The sequence below is a fragment of the Nyctereutes procyonoides genome, unplaced genomic scaffold (assembly GCF_905146905.1).
Source record: "Nyctereutes procyonoides isolate TBG_1078 unplaced genomic scaffold, NYPRO_anot_genome, whole genome shotgun sequence".
NCBI classification, from domain to species: Eukaryota; Metazoa; Chordata; class Mammalia; order Carnivora; family Canidae; genus Nyctereutes; species Nyctereutes procyonoides.
Window position 1 is genome coordinate 35603805 of NW_026575134.1, and position 17921 is coordinate 35621725.

Genomic DNA, 17921 nt, shown 5'->3' on the forward strand with positions numbered 1-17921 from the left:
ATATTTCTTGTGTTTTAAATTTTATTTATTTATTCATGAGAGAGAGAGAGGCAGAGACACAGGCAGAGGGAGAAGCAGGCTCCATGCAGGGAGCCCGATGTGGGACTCGATCCCGGGTCTCCAGGATCACGCCCTGGGCTGCAGGCGGTGCTAAACCACTGAGCCACCCGGGCTGCCCCGAGTTATATATATTCTAAAAATCTTAGACATTTAGAAGTTAATAGGGCATAAATGATATTGAGACATTTCAAAATATTAGCTTTACAGGAAAACCAGACTATAAAGGCAAGATCTTTGGCTTATATCTGTCATATTCTTTTATTCAAGCATTAATTCAACAAAGTTATTGAATACCTACTATATAATACATTGGTAAATTGATATTTCATCAAAGATAGACTTTTTAAAAATCTGTTACTATGCTTTAACTTATTCTTGTCTAGCTTTTCCTTAGTACTCACTATAAAAAAATAAAAAAAAAAATCTCCTTTCCAAGACCATCAAGTCCATTAGGTATGTGTTCTGCTCCCATAGAACTGCAGACAACAATGTCACTATGCTCTTTGCCACTGTATAACTAGAATGCCCCCAGCTTTCAGTAACATGGATCTCAGTTCTTTTTCACTCTCACAAGGCAGTGTCATTAGAGTACAGATTTCTAATAACAATCTATTAATGACAATTTAGGCTTTGTCTAATTAATATGCTCCTCATAATCCTTCCAGCTTTTGTGTACTATCAGGTTTCAAAGCCACTCTTGTGTTCTTAGCATTTGTTATAGAAGCACCCAGTTCCAAGATACCAAAATCTGTTATGAAATAACATTGTCAATATTTGCAGAAGATGATTGCCTACTCATAATATCCAAGTGAATCTATAAGCTATTCAAAAGTTGCTGGTTATCTGATCATTATACAAAATCAAAATCAGCCCCTTGTTCTAGTTACAGCCCATGTTAAAAAAATAATAATAACAGACACAGCTATTATGGTATTTAACTTATTATATTGTAATTATTTGCTTTACAAATGTCTTCTCCATAGGTGCAAAGTTCCTTAAGGGAAGAGAATAACTCATTTATATTCATAACCTCAATTTCTAGCATACATCTATGTGTTCAATGAACATTTATCAAATGAATTATCAATCATCACTGGATTCTTAGTATCATTCACAGATACTTCTCCTGAAGAAAAAATAAATAAATTTAGTTGTGCATTTTAAAAACTATTATAGTAACTCTCCAGATTTTTAGTCATTAAAAAGAAAAGTCTCAGGCTCAAAGGATGCCATTCTTCACTTTTTTACTTGTTTGGACTGATAATGATTTAAATATTTAGTAATATACAGTGTTGTCAAGGATGAGGGTAAACTCACTATTGTATTCCTATAACTGCTGAATGATTGAGGTAAAGATGGTATAACCTCTTGGGAGAGCAATCTAATAACATCTAATAAAATTTAACATGCCTCAACTAAGCAAGCCTATATCATGGAATTTATTCTACAGATACTTATTTATGTTTGCAAAGCTTATATACAAGATTATGTACAATAGCATTGTTAGCAATGGAAAAATGGAACTTAAAATTTATCAATAGAGAATTATTTAAATAAATTATGGCATAACAATATAATGAAATCTTATGCAGCTATTAGGAAGAATGAGGCATATGATTACACATGCACTAATCTCTAAGACGTATAAAGTAGAAAAGGCAGAGTGTTCCCATTTCTACTTATTACTTACGTAGAAATATTTAGGGAGGATATTAGGACGGTATTTTCTCTGGGTAGGGGGATTGAGCAACTGAAAGGACAACCTAATATTCTCTACATATCCTTTGTAGTTTATGTATTTGTTTATTGACATTAAAACTGTGAAATTTGGGACTCCTGGGTGGCTCAGCAGTTGAGCATCTGCCTTCGGCTCAGGGTGTGATTCTGGAGTCCTAGGATCAAGTCCGGGGTCAGGCTCCCTGCAGCGGGCCTGCTTTTCTCTCTGCCTGTGTTCTGCCTCTCTCTCTGTGTGTCTCTCATGAATAATTAAATCTTAAAAAAAAAAAAAAAACAGAAACTGTGAAATATTTTGTCCATAAAATCCTTCATTTATTCCTATTCATTTATTTACTAAAAGATAAGTTTTTACTGACATCACCACTTCTAGAACTTCTCAATTACAGGGTATTTCTCCCTCTTACATCTACCGTTGGAACTATACCTCAAGTCCTTAAATAAATAGTACTTTAAAGACTGATGGGTGACACAGATATTTTTTAGAACATATTTTACTAGACGTTTTATTAAATGTTGTCTATTATTCAGAGACATGGGCACTAAGTCCTAGGTAAATGTCCAGAAAACTATATATATATATTTTTTTTCTTTTTCTTTCTTTTTTTTTTTTTCTTCAGAAAACTATATTGTAGTGACTGAAGTAAATGGCTGGGAAGAACTTGTCAGATATTTTGAAACTAAGATCTGCATGGAAATTAATGGTTTGGCTCAAATATGATGACTGAACAGAGGTCCAAAATGACTCAATGGTATGATTTTTAAAAATTAATATATTTTAGGTAGCAATAAGCTGCAACTATACAAACCAATCTTTAACAAATATTGTACACCTGAAAAATCTTAATTAATTAATATCCTTTGCATATTGTTTAACTATTACGGAGATAAACTTTCTGACTGGAATGAAGAAATACTGATATTGTAAAACAAAAGTATATTTTCTTTTTAAAAAAATCTAATTTTATTAATTCTTTTGTTGAAGTACAGTTGATACATAATGTTACATTAGTTTCAGTTTACAAGATATTGATTTAACAATTCTATACCTTCATGCTATGTTTATCACAAGTGTGGCTACAATCTGTCATCATATAGCCCTATCATAATACCATTGACTATAATTGCTCTACCTTTCATCCCTGTGATGTATGCATTTCATAACTGGAAGCATAACTCCCTTTCACCCATTTTACCCATCTGTCCACCATCCCCTCTTTTGGCAACTACCAGTTTGTTCTCTTAAAAAAAAAGAATTTTTTGGCACTGCTGCAACTTCTATCTTTATGGTGAGTTAATTAAATGAAGGCTCTTTCAAGTTTAGAAATTTGAAAATTTATTAAAAGAAAGAAAAACTCCACAAATGTAGGCTTAATTTACTATTTAAAACATTATCCTATAAAGGTACAAAATTCCTAATTTACTGATTATGGTCATTAAAGGAAGCATTTAAGAAAGCTACAGAGCACAGTTATAAAAAGTATGGGCTTTTCAGTCATACCAGAATTCAAATTCTAATTCTCTCCCTAGCTGTGTGGTAGTGGGAAAGTTATTTCACCCCTCTAAGCCTTATTTCTTAAACTATAAGATGGGGATAATATGAATTACATGTAACATCTTACAAGGTTGTTATATTAAGGGAAAAACCGTATACAAAACACTTAGCACAGGGTACCTGGGTGGCTCAGTTGGTTAAGTGTCTGTGCTTGGCTCAGGTTATTATCTCAGTGTTCTGGGATCGAGCTCTGTGATGGGTTCCCCTGATTAGTGGGGAGTCTGCTTCTCTCTCTCCCTCTGTCATTCATGCTCTCTCTCTCAAATAAATAATAAAATTAAAAAAAAAATAAATCAAATACTTAGCACAATACTGACCCACAGTAAGACAGATCTCACAATTATTATTATTACTCTTTAAATATCCAGCAGAGAGGGGGAATAAGATGTACTACACATTTCTTTTGAGTTTTCCAGAAAGAGCTTCATTTATTAGACAAATGCTTATGTACATATCAAATTTTACATACCACCTTTTGCATTCCTGGGGCAGATCAACACATTTCATTGCTACCTTGAGAAGTTAATGAATATAAGTAACTTTATTGGTGCCTAGAAATAATAATTCTGTCTCGATTATCTATCACATTTTATAGTCTCAATATGCTGAGTATAGGTCACAGCCAATTTGGAATAGTATACTCATTTGTGAACACAGTTGAAGAGACAATGCCAGACTGATAGGTATGATTACAGAACAACCAAGAGAGTGAAGAACATGAAAACCACAACACATAAAACATGGTTTAAGAAACTGTGTCTACTTCATTTAGAGAAGATTTGAGGTAATGTAATATTTTCAAATATTTTAAGAATGTTATGTGAAAAAGTATGTAAGTGAATTCTGTACTATATCAAAGAACAAAATTAGAAACAACAAAACTGTTAAATTTTATAGATTAAACATTAATATGAAGAACCTTCCACGGTGCTTGGGTGGCTTAGTTGCTTAGGCATCTGCCTTTGGCTCAGATTGTGATCCCAGGGTCCTGGATCAAGTCCCTCATCGGGCTACCTGCTCAGTTGGGAGCCTGTTTCTCCTCCCCACCCCTCACTCATGCTTTCTCCCTCTCTCTCTCAAATAAGTAAATAAAATCTTTATAAAAAAATAAAGAACTTTCTAATAAATCCCAGCATTTTCAATGATAATGCATTGTTTTGTGAAGTGGTGAGTCCTTTAAATTACACAATCTGTATTCAAATTGTGTTTGATACTGTCGAGGATGATGGAAAAGTGATTCATGACTAGTTGGGAACTTTGACTACATAGGTGCCATTGTTTATTTCAATTCCAGATCCTATGATCTAAACTAAACAATAAGGTAAATAGGATTATGTATGAATAATTAAATAAGAACAATTGGCACTTAAAGATGAATGAAAATATGATTTATCAGTCTATTATTTTTCTTTCAATAAGAGGAAAATAATAAAAACATGATATATATACACACACACACACACACACAATGGGCTTATTGGTATATTAAATTCTCAAATTAATCCCTATAATAATCCCATTGTAAATACAGAGATTTTTTTCCAAAAAAAAAAATCAATTGGCATTAATTTTAACCTTTTTAAAAAGAAATGGAGAACAATTCACTGTGAATATTTTTAAATAACTAGAGCTATATTTTCAGATATATTTGCTTCATTTATTTCAAGTTCAGATCAACATCTGAATTTTTTTTTAAGATTTTATTTATTTATTCATGAGAGACAGAGAGAGAGAGAGAGAGAGAGAGAGAGGCAGAGACACAGGCAGAGTGAGAAGCAGGCTCCATGCAGAGAGCCTGGTGCAGGATTCGATCCCGGGGCTCCAGGATCATGCCCTGGGCCGAAGGCAGGCGCCAAACTGCTGAGCCACCCAGGGATTCCCAACATCTGAATTTAAATTAAAACTTAAGGCATTTCCTTTCTAATTTACCTTAACTCTTACAGAAAGTTATGTATTTAATGTCAGAATAGGCAAACCCATAAAATCATTATGCACAAAAGAAAACAACAGGAAAAACAAAGTGTGTATGCTATACTAACCAATTAGAAGAACTGTTCCAACGGCCAAACCTCCACCTGGAAATAAAACAAAACCAAGAAGAAAATTAACCTAGTTTCATACACATTATCTTTAGCATAAAAGTTAAGCTTTATCAAGGACAGCTACTTTAGTAACTTTAAAATTGCAGATGAGAACAACATTTTAATTACCTTTGCAATACTTTGCTTAAGGTGCTATTATGAAATAATTACATATTATATGTAATTACACACTACACATTACAATTACTTTCATAATATACTGTACTATCCTCCTTTCTCTTGTGATAGGACCATGCAGCATTCAACATAACTGTTCCAGTAATGTTATATTTAGCACTTGTTAATAAATTAACTCAATAGCCAAGACCTAAATGCTCACAGTAACAGAATACTACAGAAGTACAACATAGGAAAGGTTATTATAATAGAAATTCCACTTTAATATTTACACTTAAATTTAATAAGCCTTGGGGAAAAAAAACCCTGATAATTAAAATTAATTCTTTTTTTTTCATTATGAATAACACACACAAAGATTGGACATACTCCAAAATACATTTAGAATTTAAAATAAATAATACTTTCATAATTTCAAACAAAAAAGTCACAATCACAAAAGATATTTTTTGTAATAGCAGAAAATGTTCTTCTGAGTATCTGAATTATGGTGATATGAACACAAGTATAGAACTCAAACAGTGATTCAATAAAAATCAACTTAAAATCAAATTGCAGAAAACTAGAACACTAAAAAGACATTTAGGTACAAATATTTTGTGCAACATTTGTAAAAGTATTACTATTTGCAATTGTTACAAATTATACTAGCAAATTCGCTTAAAAATACGTATATCAAAGAATGAAATATATATAAAATAATTTAAAAAGAAACTGCTCAAAATTATTGGACAATTGAAGAAAATCCTACCAGTATTTTTTGGTTTTGGTGCACAGAACTGTGAAAGAAACACTTAGAATACCAATAAAGAACTTTTCCCCCAACAAATTTTATAGTGGCAAACACTATATAGAAAAACTTAGTATGAAAATTTCCTTTGATAGGGTTTACTTTTTGCCTTGCAAATATGCATAAATGTATGTTTCAAAGAGTTTGAAATTTGGTAACATACACGAACATAGAATACAATGAGACATTTGGTGACTTTATAACTGTAAGTAGAACATTTCAAATTGTTAGAGAAGATTTTAAAAAGAAGAAACTAGAATTTTATATATTTTTATGTTCAGGTGGATTTGTTATATGACTAAATATATACTTTAATTTCACATTTAGATAGGTTCTTTCATTACAGCACTTAACGCCATACCAGACTACACAGGATAACTTCAAATGTTATTCTAAAAAAAAGATTCACATAAACTAAAATATATTGGTTGATAACAACCATAAAGGTTCAAAGCAAAAAGATTTTCTCTAAGATTAGACTAAATGTCTACTTTAGTTTGTGCCTAATATAGCCCACTACTAATCTTTTAAAACATTTTGAGCACTTTATTTTTTAATGCATTCTGAGCATTTCATATTGCTTTCCAATTCCTTATTTCTTTCTCTTACATGCAAAAACATTTAAATGCCTAATCACCATTCTGTGTATATTTAAGACAAACTAATAGATGTACATAACAGATACTGCAATATCTAGTCTAGAGCAGGTACTATTAAAAAGTTAGGTGGTTTTCTTTACTAACATTTCTTTTTTTTTTAAGATTTTATTTATTTATTTATTCATGATAGGCATAGAGAGGAGGGTGGGGGCAGAGACACAGGCAGAGGGAGAAGCAGGCTCCATGCCCGGAGCCTGATGTGGGACTTGATCCTGGGGCTCCAGGATCACACCCTGGGCCAAAGGCAGGCGCTAAACCGCTGAGCCACCCAGATCTTCCCCCTCTAACCTATTTCTTATAGGAAAGATTTAGATTTCTTATCTAAACATCCCTGGGTCTACATTCATGTAGTCTCAAATTAAATTTATATAAGGCCTGGAATAGTAAGTAACTGGAATAGTAAAATACAGAATTAAAGAACTTTTGTGACTGTCATTCATAGTAGGATAAGAACAGATCCAGGAATAGTTTCTCAATTAAATGAAATGATACTTAGCTCAAGTGTCTTGCTCTAAAAGAGAGGTACTCAATAAGAGCAGTTACCATTCTGGCAATTATTTTCTAATTAGAACAAATCATTAAATATATATTATTATTTGATAAAGAGTGATCACTATAATAGTAAGAATTAGTAAGAATACTTCCTATTGATGAATTATTAAGCAAAGCATGATACAAATGAGAGTACACTAAGAAAGTAATTTTCTGTATAAATGATTCAAATAATCCAATTAAATTTTTAAATCTTATGTATACTAAAATTCTAATGTTTGAAAAATTTGAACATTACTTCAAACAGCATAAAATGAGGACATTTTAATGAACTTAGCCATCTGAATATACTATCAGGCCTCCCCTTCAAAAAGTTAATTATCTTTTTTTCTAAATTTAGGGCTCTATTATGTAGATTTACTAGAATTAAATTTGGATGGCTTAAGTAAAGGTTGGTCATAGGGAATAAGATGAAGTCATCTTATTAACTATTTTAAAAATCAAGCTTTTATTCTGTGTGTATGAGGTAAAATGATCTGACATGCACATATATACATACAAATAGCAGCCAAGTTCCTCTATTCTTCCAAATTTCAGGGTGATGAGATCTCACATTTCCCTAAAACCTGTATAAGGGACCTCAGTTGATATACTGAGGTTCTAACTATTTTAAATGAGTAAGTTTGAGTAAGTTTGTAGCCATGTCCTCATCAAAAAATCAAAACCTTAAGTAACCAGCCATGATAGGATATCTTGACAGGATACATTCAACCAAAGCTCATTTTAATAGATCTTTAAATTCAGAAATCCATTAGTAATTTTATTTAATTTCGAAACCAACACAGATTTCACACTAATAGTTCCCAATTAAAATAGACTATCTTTTCCCATTAGTTCACTAAAATGTTCACCAACAGTAAGGAAACGATCATTCTATCTCTGTGGTGAAACGTAAGGAGCAAAATGGTCTTGTTTACTGCCTCTTCTCCTCTTTAATCAGATCTCAGAGAAATCATCAATACATTTAAGTCACTAAGCAAATAAACTTTGGGTTTTACTTATGGATCTTAAGAAGTCTACTTATCTCCAGCTTGCTAAAATACAGGCAGAATAGTTTATCAACATGTAAGATTATTGAGTTAGAAAGCTTGAAGATTCTTTGCAAGTCTGATATTTTAAGTGTTAATTTCATCAAGCATTTTGTCTTAAAACTAGAAAAATCTAGTACTTTATACAAAACATTGCCAGAAACTAAGATCTTATTAAATGACAATTATCTTCTGATTTTATGATTTTTAAAATACTAAGGAAAGGGTTGTTTTATTCATGCGAAGTGGGAAAATAATTTCTAAAATTTAAAAAAAAAAACTTAAGTAGGTTCCATGCTCATTGTGGAGCTTGAACTCACAACCCTGAGATCAAGAGTCACATGCTCTACCGATTGAGCCAGCCAGGAGCCCCAGAAAATGGCATTCAAGGGAGAAAATTCAATCCCCATGCACTTCCCAAAACAAATCTCTAATTAAATCACATTTTGGGTAACAAGGTCAAATTAATATATTAGGATCTGATGACCCAGAAGTGATACCCTGCCCTACTTTGTAAGGCACTCTCATTTTTCAAAATTACAGGAAATAAAAGGGAAAAGGAATAAAAGTCGGAAAAAACAACAGTGATTTATATCAGTCCTTTCTAGTGCTTTCTATAAAGGAATAGTTTTATATAAAATTTTATTTTAGGGAAAATGCAAGGTATAAAAAGTTCATATCCCTTTGTTCATAGCAATGTCCTAAACTTAATTAATGCCACACCTCAAATTAAATTACAGTTTATTTCATTAATAAGTCTACTTTTTCTTCTCTCTCTGGGATGTAGGAAACATCCTGACAACTCTTGATTATCACAACTATTAGCTGAGTAAATATGGGAAACAAAATAGGGAAAGCTATTGACAGTGAGAATGGTTCTGTAGATTAAATGACATGAAACAATTTTACATAGTGATACAAAGGAATAAGCTACCTTTTCCTTAAATGTATAGCCATCTGTTGCTAAACTATCATAACCAGGATTATTTTTAACATATAGTCCAAACTCAACCTACATCCCACATTCTAGATTAAGAGACAGTGGAGCAAGGGAAATAAGCCCACCAGTATTTACTTTTTGACTAGCGTTGAAAGTGGCAGCTACCATCAAATTTCTTTGTGGAGTATTCTACTTCGGGGATTCTTTATCCCAAATCCCTACCTTCCATTCACTTGACTGTCAAAATTGAGTAAGTTCCAAACAGCACATAATTGAGCCAGTCAAAGCTGAGAAATCGCCCTTCCTTCCAGTACCTTTCTGAAGGATACGGCTGGGGACAGAGTTCCCTCAGGTTACACAATATGGTCTTAAGATGAGCTATACCTTTTACCCTGGGGGGAAATAAATTCTTCCAGAATTCTCTACATACTATAAACTTTTTGGCAATTCCTGGAAGAAGAAAAATGAAATATTTACATATACTGTCTTCATATAACATAAATATCCTGGAACAGCAGGGTTGAGAAGCTGAGCTGGAAAGTCTTAGAAGTCGAAAAATTTCAATGTAGTCAACTTAGAAAATGTATATCAGTGTCTAACAAAATTTAAGTTGTCAGAACCAAAGTATTTGATATGATTATATCATGTTTAAAAGATGCTGATACAGGGAATTCTCAAATTCATAAAGCACTTGGGAGTAGGAATGGAAATATTAGCATATCTTCAAATGACCAACATTTGATTTGCCTTTATAATATATTCAAAAATATATTTCAATATATTTTGCATCTATGCTTAAAATTACATTGACATCACAGGGGCAGTAGTAAAATCACCGCACTGCATGGCAGTGACAATACAATATTCACTTGTTTCACAGCAACCACAGAATATATTTAGGCAACAATCACAATGTCATAGTATAGTTTCACCATTCTGATATCATAACATGCTGCTATCATTATATCTTGTCACAATATGTTTATATTAGGCTTGTCACAATCTGAGACAAATATTTTAGAGTAACAATATAATCTGAATTATTTATATATATTTTTAAATTTTTATTTATTTATGATAGTCACACAGAGAGAAAGAGAGGCAGAGACACAGGCAGAGGGAGAAGCAGGCTCCATGCCCCGGGAGCCCGACGTGGGATTCGATCCCGGGTCTCCAGGATCGCGCCCTGGGCCAAAGGCAGGCGCCAAACCGCTGCACCACCCAGGGTTCCCTGAATTATTTATATTTATGTTTATACACATTAGCAGCCAAATATTTCACTTCCAAATAATGTTTTAATGAAGAATAAATGTAAAGTATTTGCTCTACAGAGCCATACAAAATAAAAAATAAAAATACAAAAATGTCATTAAGAAGTTAACAACAACTAAAACACTTCTGGACATAGTAATTATTTCAAATGTACTAACTCCTATGATAACAACCTCTTCTGTGCACTTTGAGAATTAACTGTATACATGCAAAACATATTTCAAAATATCCCCAAACTGATACCTATTTCAATTATCTTAACCAACACCAATTTTTAGCATCAGCTTATTATAAATACTAGTGTTCCCTGCAAGCAAATATGGAAGATTTTTAAATTACAGTTCAAGTTTATATCACTGTTAGGAACATTTAAGAAGATACTTTTGGTTCACTTTTTGGTGAATACTTTAAGAGACCTACTTAAATCAGCCTTGGGTTCAATAAATGCTTAAAGCCTCTTCAAAAGAGTTCTCAAAAATCTGAAACAGCTGTAGCATAGTGAGAACATGAAATTCGAAGCCTAAAGATAACCCTACACTGTCTCAAGTTCTATGACTGTGTTCATGTCACTGTATCTCGGTCTGTTTCTATACCTCAAACACATAACTCATCCCATCTGTTTCATAATCTCGTTCAGGTTTTTTTTTTTTTTTTTCCTACACATTATTTCTCTTTCAAACAAGAACTTGAGAGTCAACTATGTGCCAGGAACTGTGCTAGGCACATTTTGTTATTCTAATAAGAAACTGAAGGTAGGGGATCCCTGGGTGGCGCAGCGGTTTGGCGCCTGCCTTTGGCCCAGGGCGCGATCCTGGACACCCGGGATCGAATCCCACGTCGGGCTCCGGGTGCATGAAGCCTGCTTCTCCCTCTGCCTGTGTCTCTGCCTCTCTCTCTCTCTCTCTCTCTGTGACTATCATAAATAAATAAAAAAAAAAATTTAAAAAAAAAAGAAACTGAAGGTATGTCAGAAATGTGACCTTTTTGTTCGAAGAGATTTAGGATCAAATGAATGAAGTTACATATCTCCATTGGATTGGGGGCGGGGGGAGGAAGGTAAGGACTTAGGAATAGCTTCCAAACTTTAAATTCAAATATAGGATGATACCAGATGTAAAGTTCGCCAGGGAAAAAAAACTGAGATAACTATTTGCTAAGTAGATATTTTGGATCATTTGCTTTTAGTACCATACAACAAACTTGAAAAAAATTTAAGTGAAAATAACCAGGAATTTGTGTAGGAATAACCAGGACCCAGTTAAGAACATGATACAACAAAGGCAAGAAGCTGTGCTCTTCCTCACAGGTTGGTTGCCTTGTCAATTTCCTTTGCACTAAATCGATCTGAAGTGTACCTTAAGGGGAAAAAATATAGAGAGAAATTTCAAGGGTAGTAGAAGAACAAGCAATGACATTTGTAATATTTTGTGAAAGTGTACAAGACTTAACTGACACATATCACATACTATGTAGAAGTTATGATATATAAACACTGACCAACTTTAATGAAGCAACGTTCTGACAGGAATTAAACTAATTTGCAGGCTCTGTTAACACAGCAGCTCTGCTGTGGTCCATCTTTGCAACCTAACAGTTGTGAGACTCGCTATTCTTCCGCGGGCTTCTCGTGAAAAATTACAGAGATTATACAGGAAAGCCTAAGAACTGGATTTCTTTTTCTAATTAAAATGTGAATTGACTTTAAACCATGCCGTTTGCAGTGTAAACTCTGGGAGGCAAAATAGAGAGAGAAAAAAATCTTACAAAAATATATATACATAGAGTTAACGCAGATACTAGGAATGATCATCAGTATCAACGACGGGCTTTAGCTACTTTGTACACACGTCAAGTCTTTAACATCCATTCTCTTAAAGCGGACAGAGTTTTGTTTAAAGATTCACAACTAGGAGATAAGCAGCCTGGCGGTGAAAGACGGGAAGTTACTTTTTTTTTTCCCTTTTTTTTTTTTTCCCTTCCCAGCATTTTCTAACCAAGCCCATCTCTCAACAATGACACAAACTTTTGTAGATTAGGCGAAAGCATGAGCTGTGAGCTACCTGGGGTTGGCAGAAGGATGCCATCAGGGACCAGGAGGGCATCCTGGAGTGGAAGGCCAGACCGTCTCCAAATATTAATGCTTTCCCCTTACTGGGTGGTATTTCGAGATAAAGCCACGTAGGGATCCCGTCGTAACCTAGAAAAGGCTGGCGGGCCAGAACCACAGGAGGAAGTGGGAGCAGGTAACAGCATCTAGGAAAGTCTCCATGCAACCCTTCCTCCCCTCCATCTCCATCTGACCGGACTATCCTCTTCACGTCCGAATGCTGAGGGGGTCAGGGAGAAACCTGAGGTTAGGGTGGCTTCCCCGGCAGGTGCCCTCCCTAACTTCTCCCTCTGTTGAGCCCAATCTCCGTTCCGAACCGACCTAAGAGCTGGTCCAGGGCTGGGAGCCCAGTAGATACCAGCAGCTGTCCGTTGCGCACCGACGGTCGAGTGCCCGCGATGGACACCAGTCGAGCACAGCCGCTGTCAGGGACGCTGGCTCTAGGACCCTTCCTCTGGAAACTGGTGACGTTGTTCTTGCCGGCTGCCGCCGCCGCCGTACATCCCTGATTGCCAGCGCCGGTGCCGCAGGTCGCCGCTGCCGCCATCTTGGAGCTTCCCGCGTCGGCCCAATGGGAACTCTGGGAACTCAAGCCGCGGGCCTATCAGAGCCGGCCCCAAGCTCCCGCCTCCTGCGCTGTCGTAGCCAATAGGATTGAGCACTCGTTTCCGAGTCAGCCAATCGCAAGGAGCAATGCTGAAAAGTGCGCCCTGCGTGGGGACGGTGGACTTCTGCCGGGCCCAGGTGAGGAAGGCCCACCTGAGTCCGGGGTGAGAGTATACCCGGGCTCTCTGGGGCTAGAGGTGGGTAATATCATTAAACGTTTTTCTCCTTTTCGAGTGCCTTCCTACACGCTGAGTTAAAGAAAAGGCTAGCGGAGCGATGTATCAAGTAACTACCGGTAGGAACTCGCACCTTTCTCCGCTCCTTAGTAGAGAAGGGAGATCACTTATCTTTCGCCCCTTGCTCTTCTCGTTTCTGATGGAAAATTCCATTCCGCCTTTACCATCAGGGTTTTTGGGTTCTTTGGGAGTTTTGGTTTGGTCGGCTGTTTTTGTTTTCTTTGTTGGAATGGCGGTCGGGTTAGATTGGAGAAATTGGAACTCTTAAAAATTTGGGCTCAGGTCGTCGCCGCCTGCGGCTGGCAGGTGGTTTGGGTTTAGACCTTAGGAAAAACTCTCGAGCTTGCAGGCGATTTGGGGTTTCCCGTCTCAAAACAGCAAATGACAAAATGTACTTCTCCGACAAGAAGTCCCCGTGAGAAGCTTTCGTTTAATTTTAATTAGTGGTTCTGGAAAGTCTTGGGGCGCGCGTCTCCATCAGTAGCGTGAGTGACAAGTGTTACTCTGACGACCTTGTTCACACATTTAATTGTCATTTGCTGTTAAGACAGCTGCAAATAACAGGAAATACTTTAGGTCTCTTTCCTACCCCCCGCCCCCTAAAAAAAAAAAAAACTGGCATTGGATGTGTACGTACTTTATCTTCCCATCGTTTTGTGAAGTCTGAATTAAGAGTTTTTGTTTTCAAGAATAGGAATTTTATGCGTGGAAAAAAACGTGTTATGCTGTGTCTTTGGCTTTAAAAGTTTGTGCAAAAGTGAGCCCGGGTGGCTCAGCGGTTTAGCACCTGCCCTCAGCCCAGGACGTGATCCTGGAGACCCGGGATCGAGTCCTAACGTCGGGCTCCCTGCATGGAGCCTGCTTCTCCCTCTGCCTGTGTCTCTGCCTCTCTGTGTGTGTGTGTGTGTCTCTCATGAATAAATAAATTTTTAGAATCCTTTTAAGAAAATAATTTTTTGGGACACTTGGGCGGCTCAGCGGTTAAGCGTCTGCCTTCAGCCCAGGGTGTGATCCTGGAGACCCAGGATTGAGTCTCACGTCAGGCTCCCTGCATGGAGCCTGCTTCTCCCTCTGCCTGTGTCTCTGCCTCTCTCTTTGTGTCTCTCATGAATAAATAAATAAAATCTTTAAAAATAAAATAAAATAAAAGCTGGTTGGAGGAGTAAGTGATTTTTTTTTTTTTAAGGTCTTCATGATTGACAAATGTCTGAACTTAAAAAGACTCCCAAAGCGTGCCTGCACTACTAAATTACTGGTTTTGGCAGGGACCTAATGATATTCCAAAACTATACCTATCCACAACCTCATTGACGTTCTTGCCTGTGATTTGTTTTAGATCTCAGTGACTTGTTAAGACTTCTTGGCTGATTCTGTGTGATAAAGTGCAATTAGTCTTGTGAGATAGTGGCTGGTGGGTTTTGTTTTTAAAGCAAAATGTTAAGAAAATAAAACGAACGGCTTTACTATTTAACTGTGTATCAACTGGGAAGCTTGGTCAAAGTTTAGATGCTTTCGTTTAGAATATTTCCTCAGTATAAATTTGTAATATAAATTATTCAGTAAAGAGCTGTTGGGTGCTTACTGTCTGCTTAGACCTAATGTGTCATTTTAGGCCTGTAGAAATAAAACGTTCTCATTTAAGGGGAGAAAGATTAACACATAAAAAACAGCTTAGCGCTTAAAGTGAACACATTGTAAGGCATGTGCTAGTTTTTTCCTGTAGTATATAAGTGCTAAAAAAGGTCAAAACAAAAAGGGATAAAGCAGTCTAATTTCAAATGGAAACTTCTTGGATATTTTTGCTGCTCTGAAAAATTTGAAATGCTACTAATATTGAATTTTTATAAGCTGCTTTACTACATCTTATGTTGTTTCTCCATTTGCTTCATCCTTTAATTTCTAAAAGTGATGGTATGATGGTTTGTTCACGTTATTACTAGAACTGAAGAAGTTTTTTCAAATTTATAATTCAGAAAGCATGCCTTATATGCACACTAAGGCATTCTTGAAATGAGGATGTTTTTCATGTAACATTATCATAGAATAAATTAATTTATCTTAATTTTTTTTTACAAAGACAAAACTTTTACTGTCAAAGCAAATAATGCCAAATACTTGAATTTACCAGTATGTTGAGTTGAATATAAAACATTGGAATAAATGAGGTATTTGTGGAAGGAAAGAATTAAAAGGGTATGTTTAGATGTGATGTTAATAATTTAATATGTAACAACTATTTTGTTGAGCACATACTAAATCCCAGTGAGTATGCTAAGCATTCAGGTTATAGGAGAAAGAATACTTGGTCTCTTTTCTTCTTGAGTTCATAGTTGGGGGAGGTGGGTGGGTAAATAGGATAATAATATGTAAGTAGTATGGAGGACAAATGCAGGATACCTAAGTTGGACTGAGAGAGAGGAGAGGAGCCTGGGAAAGTTTCTCTTGAGGGGAAGTTTAACCTGTGTGATGAAGGAAGTGTAAAAGATAAGGGCATTCTGGACGATGAAAGCCATTACAGAGAATGGGGAGACTATTCTTCAATAAATCTGCTCTCACTGCTTCTGTGCAAGTAGTTCTTGTGATTTATAGTACTCTTAGAGTACTATAGTATATATATATATACTATATATATATATATATATATATATATTTATATAGTACTCTTAGTACTAAGAAGAGACTGGAGAAATTAGACAAAGATCTAATTGATTTTTTTAAAAGTTGTGGCTCTTGTTTTTTGTAAAAATAATGGGAAATGGGAAATCATTGAAAAATTTTAAGTAAAGCAATAACATGACAATCATATTTGATATATTTTGGGCTAAGAGTACACTAGAAAAGAATGGATTGGCTAAGTGTGTGATTGGGATAAGCCTGAGATGGAATTAAGAGATTACTATGAGGAGTAGAATTGATGTGACCAAGGAAATGTAACAGGAGGAATCAAAGATGACTTAACAGATCTCTAAGCAGGTTTGTGGGTAACAGAGGATAAAGAATAAAGGAAAATGGCAGAATTTTGTAGTTCTGGTGTTGGTTGTTTTAGAGAATGGGAGATCATAAAATGAGGTTTTAAAATCTTTTTTGAATATGTTTAATTGGAGGTACCCTAGGAGTATCCAAGTAGAAATGTCCAATACACACTGGGCTATGTGAGAGGGGTCTCCAGATGAAACATATATATTTGAAGTTAATTAGCACATGGTGGGAGTTTACTAAATTCACCAAGGAAATAGGTACTTTGAGGAAAAAACAGAACTAAGAATAAACTTTAGGGAAGATGAGATTTAAAACTTGGACAGAGGGATGCCTGGGTGGCTCAGTGGTTGAGCGTCTGCCTTCAGCTCCGGGCGTGATCCTGGAGTCCTGGGATCGAGTTCTGCATCAGGTTCCCCACGAGGAGCCTACTTCTTCTTATGCCTGTGTCTCTGCCTCTCTCTATGTGTCTTTCATAAATGAATAAATAAAATCTTTAAAAAAAATAAAACTTGGGCAGAGAAACAGAAAATAAAATAAGAATTTGAAAATGTTTGATTTAGTAATTTTGTTTTTCAGGCTTTGTTAAAGGAAGATTTGAGGGAGTAGTAAACTGAAAAGTCAAATAATTGTATTTAGAATTGAGTGGCAAATGGAGCTGAATATTCCATAAAAGCAGACCATTTTTCATTTTAGAAAGCTTTTCTGTGAAGGAGGATAGAGGGAGATGACGAAAGTTTAAGGGAGGAATTTTGTTGTTAGAGGTAATAAGGCACTGGAATATAATTCTGGACACCTGATAAAAGGACCTGAGTGACATAGAAGGAATGGAAATCATAACGCAGGAGAAGGATCAGTATTTGAAAGGTGGGGGGACAATTCAATTGTTAACAGGTGTAAATGAAATAAGCTCTTTTCCCTTCTTTCCGCCATTAAATCTTAGAGACCTAAAGACCATTTTCTCTTTTTTATCCATATTCTTGCTTTTATCTAGTCTCAGGACCTCAGTTAACATTTATATATCAATGACTGACATCTATAGTCCAGGTCACTTCTCTGACCTTCAGAATTATAAATTCAAATACTTACTTTACCAGTTGCTTGAAATTCTTTGTGGGGCCTCAAAATCTTGGTGTCCCAGGCTGAAATTCTCTTGTGTTTTGTATCTTAGTAAATGATAAGACCAT

General features: G+C 35.5%; 2 protein-coding genes across 9 annotated transcripts in view; one reads left to right on the plus strand and one right to left on the minus strand.

Annotated features, from left to right (window-relative positions):
• The window catches only part of ELP4 (elongator acetyltransferase complex subunit 4), a 252754-nt gene extending 239282 nt beyond the window's left edge, over positions 1–13472 (minus strand). For all 5 annotated transcript variants that reach the window (XR_008661309.1, XR_008661310.1, XR_008661311.1 and 2 more), the window contains exons 1-2: positions 13238–13472; positions 5389–5424 (exon numbers count right to left, since the gene is read on the minus strand). Coding sequence is in view for 2 of the 5 variants with exons in the window: in XM_055301054.1 (XP_055157029.1) it covers positions 5389–5424; positions 13238–13463 (262 nt within the window). In the remaining 3 variants the exon portion in view is untranslated. The remainder of the gene's footprint in view (positions 1–5388; positions 5425–13237) is intronic.
• A 156-nt stretch (positions 13473–13628) lies between these two features.
• IMMP1L (inner mitochondrial membrane peptidase subunit 1) overlaps positions 13629–17921 on the plus strand; it is a 79999-nt gene continuing 75706 nt past the window's right edge. The window contains exon 1 of one of the 4 annotated variants that reach the window (XM_055301057.1): positions 13629–13719. The gene's annotated coding sequence lies outside the window, so the exon portion shown is untranslated. The remainder of the gene's footprint in view (positions 13720–17921) is intronic. The other 3 variants (XM_055301058.1, XM_055301056.1, XM_055301059.1) reach the window with 3 other exon arrangements.